The following is an 11,485-nucleotide window of genomic DNA, read 5'->3' as shown; positions in this document are numbered from 1 at the left end:
GGCTCACCAATGCTCCAGCCGCGTTCATGGATCTCATGAACCGCGTGTGTAGACCGATGCTGGATCGGTCAGTGATAGTGTTCATAGATGACATCTTGGTATATTCCAAGACGCAGGAGCAGCACGAGGAGCACCTGCGGGAGGTGCTGGAGGTTTTGAGGAGGGAGAGACTTTTCGCAAAGTTCTCCAAATGTGAGTTTTGGTTGCGCGAGGTGCAGTTCCTTGGTCACCTCGTCAACCAGAAGGGTATTCTGGTAGATCCGGCCAAGATAGAGGCCGTGATGCAGTGGGAGGTCCCGAAGTCTCCATCTGAGATTCGGAGCTTCCTAGGGTTGGCAGGGTATTATCGGAGATTTATTGAGGATTTCTCCAAGATAGCAGTGCCGCTCACTCGACTGACCAAGAAGTCGGTGGTATTTCGTTGGGGCCCAGAGCAGCAGACAGCATTCGAGCCCCTCAGGCAGAGATTGTGCGAGGCTCCGATCCTTACCTTGCCAGAGGGAGTAGAGGACCTTGTAGTCTATTGTGATGCCTCGATCACAGGTTTGGGAGCAGTTCTGATGCAGCGAGGCCATGTGATAGCTTATGCCTCGAGACAGTTGAAGCCTCACGAGGCTAATTATCCTACCCATGATTTGGAGCTGGGGGCAGTTGTGTTTGCCCTCAAGATTTGGAGGCATTACCTTTATGGGGTCCGTTGTGCTATATACACGGATCACAAGAGTTTGAGATATCTTATGGATCAGCCGAGTTTGAACATGAGGCAGAGGAGGTGGTTGGACGTGCTGAAGGACTATGACTGTGAGATCCTTTATCATCCAGGGAAGGCCAACGTGGTGGCCGACGCCCTGAGCCGCAAGGTGTCGGCGGCCCCTATCAGGGATCTGTGTATGAGGATGACAGTGATCACTCCACTATTGGAGCGGATCAAGGAGGCTCAGATGGAGGGCCTCAAGGAGGAGAGGCAGAAGTGTGAGAGGATAGTAGGCCGAGTAGCTTCATTTGATTACGATAGTCAGGGTTTGTTGACGCTTCATGGTAGGGTATGGGTACCGTACTGGGGTGGGGTACGGCAGGTATTGATGGACGAGGCTCATAAGTCTCGATTTTCTATCCACCCAGGAGCGACAAAGATGTATCGAGATCTTCGACCCGACTATTGGTGGCCCTGCATGAAGCGGGACGTCGCCTGGTACGTCGAGAGATGCCTGACCTGCCGGAAGGTCAAGGCGGAGCACCAGAGACCTCATGGCAGGATGCAGCCGTTAGACATTCCCGTGTGGAAATGGGAGGACATTACCATGGATTTTGTCACCAAGCTTCCCCGGACCGCACGTGGAGTGGACTCGATATGGGTAGTAGTGGATCGGTTGACGAAGAGTGCCCATTTTATCCCGATTCAGGAGAGTATATCGGCGGAGAAGTTAGCCGATATCTATGTGCGTGAGATCGTGGCACGTCATGGAGTGCCGGTATCAGTGGTGTCTGACCGAGATATCCGTTTCACGTCCAGATTTTGGAAGCGGTTCCACGATGAGATGGGTACTCGTCTTCATTTCAGCACCACTTTCCACCCTCAGACAGACGGGCAGAGCGAGAGGACGATTCAGACTCTCGAGGACATGCTTAGGGCATGTGTCCTAGATTTCGGTGGCAGTTGGGATACGTATCTTCCGTTAGCGGAATTCTCGTATAACAACAGTTATCATGCGAGCATTGATCGACCTCCCTTTGAGATGTTGTATGGGAGGAAGTGTAGGACCCCGATTTGTTGGGGCGAGGTCGGTCAGCGAGTCATTGGGAGCACAGAGGTGGTGCTCAAGACGACTGAGTTGATCCAGCAGGTCCGTAGTAGACTGCAGACTGCTCAGAGTCGGCAGAAGAGCTACGCCGATAGGAGGCGTTCGGACTTGGAATTCCAGGTGGGGGATATGGTCCTTCTGAAAGTCTCACCTTGGAAGGGTGTCATCAGGTTCCGGAAGAGGGGCAAGTTGGGCCCCAGATTTATTGGTCCTTTCAGGGTTTTGGCCCGGGTGGGTCGGGTTGCTTATCGGTTAGATCTTCCTGAGGAGCTTAGTCAGATCCACAACACTTTCCATGTGTCTCAGTTGAGAAAGTGTCTAGTGGATGAGTCAGCAGTCGTTCCCCTAGAGGATATTCAGGTTGATAGCAGCCTGAATTATATTGAGAGACCGGTCGCAATTCTGGACCGGAAGACCAAGACCTTGAGGAACAAGGAAATTCAGTTAGTAAAGGTGCAGTGGCAGCACCGGAAGGGGTCTGAGTGGACGTGGGAGGCTGAGGAGGAGATGAGAGAGCACTACCCAGAGTTATTTGCAGATCCAACCGTAGCAGACTTCGAGGACGAAGTCTGAGTCAAGTGGGGGAGAATTGTAACGACCCGTTTCCGGTATGTTAATTCATTGGTAATTGTTGTAAGTTTTGCAAGAGGGACTCGGCGAGTTCATAGCCTGACTCGCCGAGTAGGGTCGCGGCTGCGAGCACGCGTGAGCCGGGGACTCGGCGAGTCCATATCCTGGACTCGGCGAGTCCATCCGTCTGGGTGAAACCCTAAATCCCCGGGTTGCCCACTATTTAAACCACCTTATAACCCCCATTCTCGCCTCCCTCACCCTGAGAACACAATGAGAAAACCCTAATCCTCCCTTGTGAGCTTATAAGTGTTTTTGGTGCCATTTTGTGAAGGTGTGAAGAAGGAGAAGAAGAAAGAAGCAAGGAGAAGAGTTGTAGTGCAAAGATCCAAGGGCAAATCTAAGTTATTTGAGGTATTTTCGGAGTTCCCTCTTGTTATATGCTTTAAACTTCCATTAGGGCTCTCCTAAGAGCTAGTTGATGCTTGTTCCAAGCCTTATGTTTGCATGAATGCCTTAATAAGTCGAGATATCTTTAGATCTGTATGATGGGGTGTTGTAGAGCCCAGATCTACTGTCTTTTTGGAGTTACTTCGCATATTAATCATAGATCTACCCATTTTATGCATCTTTTAGCCTTATTTCCCTTATTCATGAGGTTGTGCACGTAAAGTTGGAAACTTTACGTGGTAAATCAGCTTATTGGACTCAGATCTATCAATTGTATGTGTTGGATTCAAACAAAATCGAGTAAAAATCAATTGCATGGCGGCAACTCGGCGAGTCGGGAAGAACGACTCGGCGAGTTGGGTCGCGAGTTCCCGAGTCCTTCATTTTGGTCAGTGTCGAGTGAATCCAGTGAGTTAGAGAGTGGACTCAGCGAGTTGAGGGTAGACTCAGAGATGAAGGGACTCGGCGAGTTGTTCATACAACTCGGCGAGTCCAAGGCAATCTTCTTAGGATCATGAACAACTCGTCGAGTTTGTTCATACGGCTCGGCGAGTCGGATGAAGATTGTCTGAGTTCTTGGATCAAGAGGGTACTCGTCGAGTCGATGCCACACTCGACGAGTAGCAGCGTGTAGAACTGAGAAGTGAGAGTAGGACTCGGCGAGTTGGGTGGCCCAACTCGGCGAGTCAGCCCAAAGAGAGTTGACTTTGACCAAGGGTAAAAGAGCCATTTTGCCCCAAGTGCAGTGTTTAGTATTTGATTGAGTGTGCTTATGGACTTGTAGCCGAGGAGATTCAGGAGCAGCAGCCGTTAGCTTCCCGAGCCACACACTCAGCAGCCAGCTTACGAGGTGAGTTTCCTTCAAGAAGGGACGGGTCTAAGGCCACAATGCCGGCCCGTCCAGTTAGCAGTAGTTTCCGGACTTCGGTCCGATGTAGCAGCTAGTATGTTTGATGCCTTCGTGGCTCAGACAGGATTTGTGTGCTATGTTTTATGTGTTACTTCTTACGTGTTCCGGGCTACGGCTCGATGTAGTATGCAGTATATGTGTTCATGCTAGTTGATATGCTATGATATGTTCAGTCAGTTAGTTCCGGACTCCGGTCCGAAGCAGGGGACAAGGTCCCAGTTAGTTCCGGACTTCGGTCCGATGCAGTTAGTTCCGGACTTCGGTCCGATGCAGTTAGTTCTGGACCTCGGTCCGATGCAGGGGACAAGGTCCCAGTTAGTTCCGGACTTCGGTCCGATGCAGTTAGTTCCGGACTTTGGTCCGATGCAGGGGACAAGGTCCCAGTCAGTTCCGGACTCCGGTCCGATGCAGTTTCCGGGCTTCGGCCCGATGCAGTGGGCAAGGCCCAATATGTGTTATATGTTATTGTATGGTATGTGGTATTTTGGGGGAGCTCACTAAGCTTCGTGCTTACAGTTTCAGTTTTGGTTTCAGGTACTTCTGCAAGCAAACGGAAGAGCTCGGGGTGACAGCATCGCACACACCACAACTTAGCTTTTATCCTGGGGATGGTTTTAGTTGTTTTGGATTTGATGTAGTATGATACAGTTTTCCGCACAGTATTTTATTATGTTTGGGATACATCGCGTATGTTTTTATGTTATGATACTCATATTATGGTTTTGAATATATTGAAAAATGAAAATTTTTGGGTCGTATTTTTGGGGTCGTTTCATCATTAATTTTGAGTAAACTAATGGAAAGCCCATAATTTTCATATTTTTATGCAAATTTTATAATTTATAAATAAAAGAGAAAAGTTAATTTAAATTTTATAAACTTAAGGTTTATAAAATATAAACTTTGTCTTTTGAGTAAAAGACAAAAGAGTTTCAACTAGCCCAAAAAATTTGTACACAACGTATTAATTCATACCATATGAATTATATAATGTTACTTGCTAATGACAATTATTATTTCCATGAAATAAATAATTTCCAATTTAATTATAAGAGTTTTATTGAATATTTATTAAAATCAATTTCTAATAAATAATCAATTGTGTCAAGTTGTTGCTAATGTGACCCATTAGTATCATATTTTATTTAGTAATTTCACTTTAATATGACTCTTGAGCATACTAGACCTTTCAATCTTCCAATTGCGCAAGACTCATATTAGACTGATATCGACAGTGATGAACGTCTAACAACATTTCACTGCCCCCAAAACCATATGACTTTTTGTGCCATTTGATCAACACCAAATTACCAATAAACTCAAAGTTACAATTGGTGTATAAGGTGAGTTTATCGGTTATCCCTTTGCTATAGACATCATGTTGAACATGAGATTTGGATCGCGACCAATCTCATTAGTTGTTCAACTTTTGGTAAGGTGCCTTAGATGTCTAACTCTCAACACATAATAGGAACAAATCCTATCCTGACTACATAAACATCTTGCATAGTCCACACCATACCTGAAAATGACTTTTATAAATGCCCGGTTAAGGAACATCATTTGACCATTATCAAAGCATAGTATTCCCTATACTTAAGTCCCATTATTTATCTCAGGTGTTAAGGATACAAAGATAGTATCTTTTAATAAAGTATCATTCAGGATAGCGATCCATGAGATGATCACGATCCAGGTCAGTTCAATACTAGTTCTCTGAAAAGTACCTATGAAACTTTGTTACAACCACTTGCCTACTTTCATCTAGTGAGAGTCGACCAATCTAATTCATATTAGTCTTACTTTATAATTGCTCCCACAAGTATAACCGACTATGAACTTTTAGAATAATAACATTATTCATGGATTAAACATGTTAATATAGAACACAACAAGCATTAATGTGATGACTATATCCCAATATATCATAACAGTATCTAATAGTTGTTGTTATAATGTTTCAATATCCAAATACTAAATCCAAATAAAAAACTCATTTCTAGAATAATAAAGTCTTATAGCTGAATTGTGACCATTCATACTTAGCTCAAAAGAATGACTTTATCAATGGATTTGACAAAATTTAATTTGTGTGAATTTTGTGAATACTATCATATCTATACTTAACTTTACTCTAAGTATAGTTAAATATATTGGAGAAATTTATTGGTGTTCTTTCGTGAAATAGAATCTCTTAGCTTGATTAAGTATACTTTCGAAGTCACAAAGATTTCTATGTGATCCTTGAATGGCAGAAATCAACATAGTTTTTCAATGATCTCATTCATCCAATCATATTTGAATTCAACTTCTAAAGTAGTGTATTTTTATTTTATAGTAGATTGTGTCATTATGTTTTGCTTGGACCTCATTCCAACAAGATTTACCATTCATTCCATAATGAAGTCAAAATCCAATTATAATTCATAATTATTTATATCCGTTTAGAAATTAACATCTTTAAGTCACTGGATGACTAAGAGAGCATTCTAAGAGTACTTTAGAAGAACTAAGAGAATGTATAGTTCTTTTGACTTTTGTAGATTAAGCGTGTGTAGTGGTTAATATATGCAATTGGATTTGACTTCTCTCCTTGTATTCTAATAGTTAAATACTAAAAATTCCTTACAATTTTATTTTTTAATGAAATTGTAATTATTATCTATTTAACTCCTTATACAGGTTTGTTTGTCATCATTCGATCCATTTACTTTCCTTGCTACTGTAGAAGCTGGCGTTTCCATGGTTTTCCACTACTTTCCTTCAACTTTTTGATACTTTAATATGTTATCTTGAATTTCATTAAAGTGTATACTTTCCTACCGATGTGAGAAAAGATTAGTTTGGGAATTATTTAGTTCATAAATTTGTTGCTCTATGCAATAATGACCAGAAAATAATATGATTGCTTATTTCACTAATCAAGATCCCAACCAATATTATCCTTGTGTATATGAATCCATGTGGGTTTGTATATTTACTTCAGTCTTGTTAAAATTTTCAGAATAAGCTAATTTTTCTCTATTTATTAAGCCTAAATTTCAAAAAATGCCTATAGTTTTTCACGATGTGTGTGTTTTATTATCCAAAAGCTAAACTATTATTTTGATGGCAGATATGAGGCGATGTAAACCACCTCGGCTCTTTGACTAGAAGAAAAACTCAAGATGAGCAATTATTCAAAGATTCGAGGTCAATCAAGTTTTGTTTCTTTCCGAACAAGGATTTTGTTTGATAGTATTGTGATGTGTACTAGCATAATATTTATGTTTTAACTATTAAAAATATTGTGTTAGACAAGTTTGAATTGAAATAATGATATTGTGTTTACCATTTATTATCTTAATTATTTTATTATTATTTTATATTCCATTAAATTATAAAAATTCAGACCCAATTTATTAGTGTAGAATTTTTTTTCTTAAAGAATATCACTAAAAGATTATTTTTTTTAATAGTTAAATAGTGACATAAAAATAGTGCCACTAAAAGCTACAAGTACTATAGTGGCATAATAAAAAAGTGTCACTAAAACCTAAAAAGGTTGCAGCGACACAACCAAGTAGTGCCACTAAAGGCCTTTAGTGGGAGCGTTTTTAGTAACACTTTTTTTTTTTTCTGTGCCGCTGATTGTCTATTGGGCCTTTAGTGATATTTTTTTGGTTTTTAGGAGCACTTATGTGCCACTAAATGTCATTTTATTTGTAGTGTGCTAAGGTTTATCGAAGGATGCAGAGACGTGAAAGTAGAAGGAAGGAGTTGTTGTTCAATTTCAACATGGAATATGAATCTGTACCCTATACGGCCTCATTCCCGATCACCAAACCCCCTAATCTCGAATAAGCATATGTAATAAGAAAATCCAGAAGAACAAAACACGTCCAGAATGAATTTGAACATATCCCTCACTCTGAGAGGATCCTTAGTCGAGACAATCACTTCTGCCTGATAGTCATTTATGATGGACTCTTAGTGATGTTTGAATCGTTTAGTTTCGGATCAAGAAATCAAACCCACCAAATTGCTTTTTACAAGTTGAATTGGATAAGACTTCACCGTATGGGTTCTTAGTGACCAAAGGGCTTCACCGGTGAGTGCATGTTCATCGTACGACCCGACAAAAGAAGAGGGTGTGCGTGAATGAAATGCGTTGGGAAGAAATAAAAGGGTAGGTGGGCGCCGATGAGGGTGAAGGGTATCAATAGTGGAGGATTCATGCTGCAAAATCTTCGATGACGGAGCATTCTGACAACTACAACTAAATGGTCTTGGGTTTTAGGATTCTAAATTTGATAAGCAAGGTAGAAATATTATATACATCAGCCGGAAAGGTGGGATGGGGGATTTTTTAAATTATAATTAAGATATAAATTGAAAAATAAATAAAAATTGTAATATAGTTTTTTTTTTTTACGTTTGGTAGAGACCAAACAGGCAACAAAATCATATTATAATGGTTTGATTTAAAAAGAATAAAGTTAAAGACTAAACATGCTTTAAAAAAAAATAGTTAGACTTGGTCAAAATCAAAAGCCGGGGTGATTTATCATTATCTGTGTGCGTTTGCGTTTTCTTTTCTATAGTCGATAATCAGAAACAAATGAAGCATATGTCTTGTAATGCGATCAGAAAAACACACACATCGATGTGTGGTGTATGCGTTTGTGTGCGTGATCAACAGAAATCAAGTTGAACAGACAGATAAAGATGAGACGTGAGCCAATAGGCAGCAACGAAATCGCTGCTACTGCCGACGGCGTTGATGGCCGGTGTTGTCCGATGGTGTCTGAAAAATGGTTCAATCAACTCAATTACGCTCTAATCCTCCTCCTCTGTGACGTGACAGAAATTAAAGGTAATTTCTAAATGGAAAATATGAAATTCTTGAATGCATGTTGAAATTGAGATTGGGGCAGTAAAATGCATCTTGTATCATGTCTAAAAGCACCAAAGATCAAAGAAGCATGTATATGCGATTGATCAAGTTTTGTAATTTCATAAGTTGACTTTCTGCTATGGTCAGCAATTTGGTATGGAATGAAAATTTGATAAAGGATAATGCGTATTGATGCAAATGTCGAAAGTTTGTCCCAAAATGTGAAATATCGATATCTTTCTCATCGAAGAAACCGAATACATGCCATCAGGCTCAAAACTCCTCTTTTATTTACAACAGACCCTAAAACCCCAAACTCCTCTTCATCAGGCATCTAACGATTCGTTAGGAAATCGGAATTGATTCTGGTCCAGAACGTCAATTAGGTTCGTTTACTTAATTTGATTATCTTTATGTTATATGAATCTTCCATTTTGATTCTGTGAGTATGTGGCGATTAAGCTTTTGCCGATTTTGATGCCATATGATTGTTGAATAATGAATATATCATTTTTCAAGTATTTTGATTAGTTGATTTTGATTCTTTATAGTTTGGTTGCAGATAACGAGGCTCCACAACCACATGGATAACCGAATATTCTTATTCCTTTCTTATTGTAATCATACAATTTGCATTTATTAAGGCCTCTGGAATCTGGAATGTTATTATTTTTCTTTTGCAAAAGACTATGAGAATGACTACAAACTGGAATCATGATGATGATGCATTATCAAATAGTAAAAGGATGAAGATTTGTTAGAGTGATGATGTGAGACCTTTATCATATCTTAACCATGATGTCCTTTCATTAGTCAGGATGCAACTGGGAGTTGTTGATTTTCTTGCATTCACTGTGTTTTGCAAGTTATGGAGATCAAACGTGTTCTCTAACAAGAAAAGGTTTATGGCATCCAAACCACCCATGTTGATATGTATCTCTCCATGTGGCAATAATGATATGGAATGTTGTCTAGAGGACTCTGAAGGAAGAAAGTTCAAAATATTACTTCCCCATTCTACTTTTAGGTCCTTAATTGGATTAACTTGTGGTTACTTGATTTTGTTCAGGTTGAAAACCAGAGATTTATTGGGTGCAGTTTGAAGATACAAGAAATGAATATGAACATGCATTCTTTCTTAGCCACTTCAAATATGGTGCTGTTGTTAAACCAGAGTCATGGGGTGACCCTGGATCACAACATGGGAGTTAAATAGATGAGTCTTTGTATATGTTAAGAACCAGAATTGGTGGATTTGGGTTTTCCAATTGACTTCTGCGATGTTTGCTTTTAGACATGTTCGTAATTCGTCTGGTTTAATTCATATCAAGTTTATGGTTTTATCTTTTAACCTTTTTATTTTGGAGATGATGGTGCCATTTTATTGTCATTTCTTTTGATGCTGCTCAAAATCCTATAGATTATTAATATATCATTACCATTTTGAATGCCTATTTGGCTCATTTTTTTAGTTATTGTAGTTCAGTTATAGCTTATTAGAGAATCTGAAGTAAAGTACCACCACTATTTCACTTTACTTATTTTTAAAATTTTGGTAATTGTTTTCTTAAATATGGATTATTGGTATAATTGTATAATGGTATAATGTCAAAGATAAAAAAAAGTTCAAACCCATAAACAAACACCAATTTATATAAGTGAAAATACATAACAAACACCAGGTTATATATTATAAGTGAAAATACATTTTGACGGTATGGTCGATTAACACGTATGGTTGACAATTATGATTGATAGGCAGTTAATAACCATCATATTAGAGTCTAAATATACCATACTTATGACATGTTTTGGGCTTACAAACCATACACAAAATTTTGGAATTTGTTCCATGTTTTCATTTGTTCTTCATGGAAGCATATTGTTGAATTGATAATATTGGTTTCATTGGTTTACTTATTATGTTTTGATTATTTACTGTATGTTTTCTTTTCAACAGATATCAGAAAAAGAAAAATACTATTAATAATCTATAGGGAAGAGCCATGGTCCCTATTAATAATCTATAGGGATTTTCAAAAGATATCAGAAAAAAGTTACTACAACACCCCACCCATAAAAAGAGCACCATCATCTCAATCATAAGAAGGCTTAAAGATAAAACCTATAATTTGATATGAATTAAACCAGATGCATTAGCCACGCATTTCAAAGTCATGACTCTTCTATGAGATTAACATTCTCACATTCATGCGGGAAATACCACCCTCTGATTGCAGAAAACAATATTTTCTCATGTTCACCTCCGTTATCAATATCATATGCCTCATAATGTGACCAAGGGTCAGCCCACAACTCTGGTTTAACAGCAGCACTATAATCCTCCTCGCCTAGAAAGAAACCACATTCATCTCTTGTATCTTTAAAATTCACCCATTCCATTTCACCAAAATCCAGTTTAAAAACATTGAACTTTTCTGCGTATACTGAGCTTCCCATCAAATAAAGGTTTTCACCACAACTTACAAGCTGCGGCAAAAGTATTCGCGGATCCTCCGGAAGATTCTTGGTTTCAAGCAACGTCACTTTGGGCTCAGGATTGAGTCTGAATTCACATAAATTAAAATTATTCGTGTCTACGGTATATATCTTCCCCTTAAAAACACGTAAATCCCTACAATATTTGAGGTCGAAAGAGGAGACATGATTCCATGTTCCCTCATCCGCTATAGAAAACCATATTTGCTTCTCGGCTAACACAACAAACACCATTTTAGAGATTGAAGGTGAAAAGACTAGGACACATCTGGAGCCATAATTAGTCTCCCAAGGGATAGGAGGGAAAATAAAGTCATGTCTAGTGATTGGATTCACAAGCCGGTATTCCTTGGTATTAAACCTGAACAAGATCATGTA

The 11,485-nt window shown here is 39.3% G+C and overlaps 1 protein-coding gene and 1 long non-coding RNA gene across 6 annotated transcripts in view; one reads left to right on the top strand and one right to left on the bottom strand.

Moving 5' to 3' along the window:
- Window positions 1-8,262: 8,262 nt before the first annotated feature.
- Window positions 8,263-9,959, top strand: LOC145086326 (uncharacterized). 2 transcript variants are annotated; one of them, XR_013700381.1, is made up of 2 exons: window positions 8,263-8,994; window positions 9,171-9,959. It is a non-coding gene; the product is annotated as an uncharacterized LOC145086326 (long non-coding RNA). The 2 variants fall into 2 exon arrangements; XR_013700382.1 differs by having other exon boundaries at window positions 9,160-9,959.
- Window positions 9,960-10,569: 610 nt separating this feature from the next.
- Window positions 10,570-11,485, bottom strand: part of LOC145086324 (uncharacterized) — a 2,010-nt gene continuing 1,094 nt past the window's right edge. For all 4 annotated transcript variants that reach the window (XM_079024078.1, XM_079024080.1, XM_079024077.1 and 1 more), the window contains one exon: window positions 10,570-11,485. This exon is cut by the window's right edge. In XM_079024078.1, coding sequence (XP_078880204.1) covers window positions 10,784-11,485 — 702 coding nt within the window. In that variant the 3' untranslated portion in view covers window positions 10,570-10,783.

Source organism: Lactuca serriola, chromosome 2, assembly GCF_051521515.1.
Source record: "Lactuca serriola cultivar US96UC23 chromosome 2, Lser_US96UC23_V15, whole genome shotgun sequence".
Taxonomy (NCBI): Eukaryota; Viridiplantae; Streptophyta; class Magnoliopsida; order Asterales; family Asteraceae; genus Lactuca; species Lactuca serriola.
Note: the sequence above shows the minus strand (reverse complement) of the source record. Positions and strands in the feature narration are given on the sequence as shown.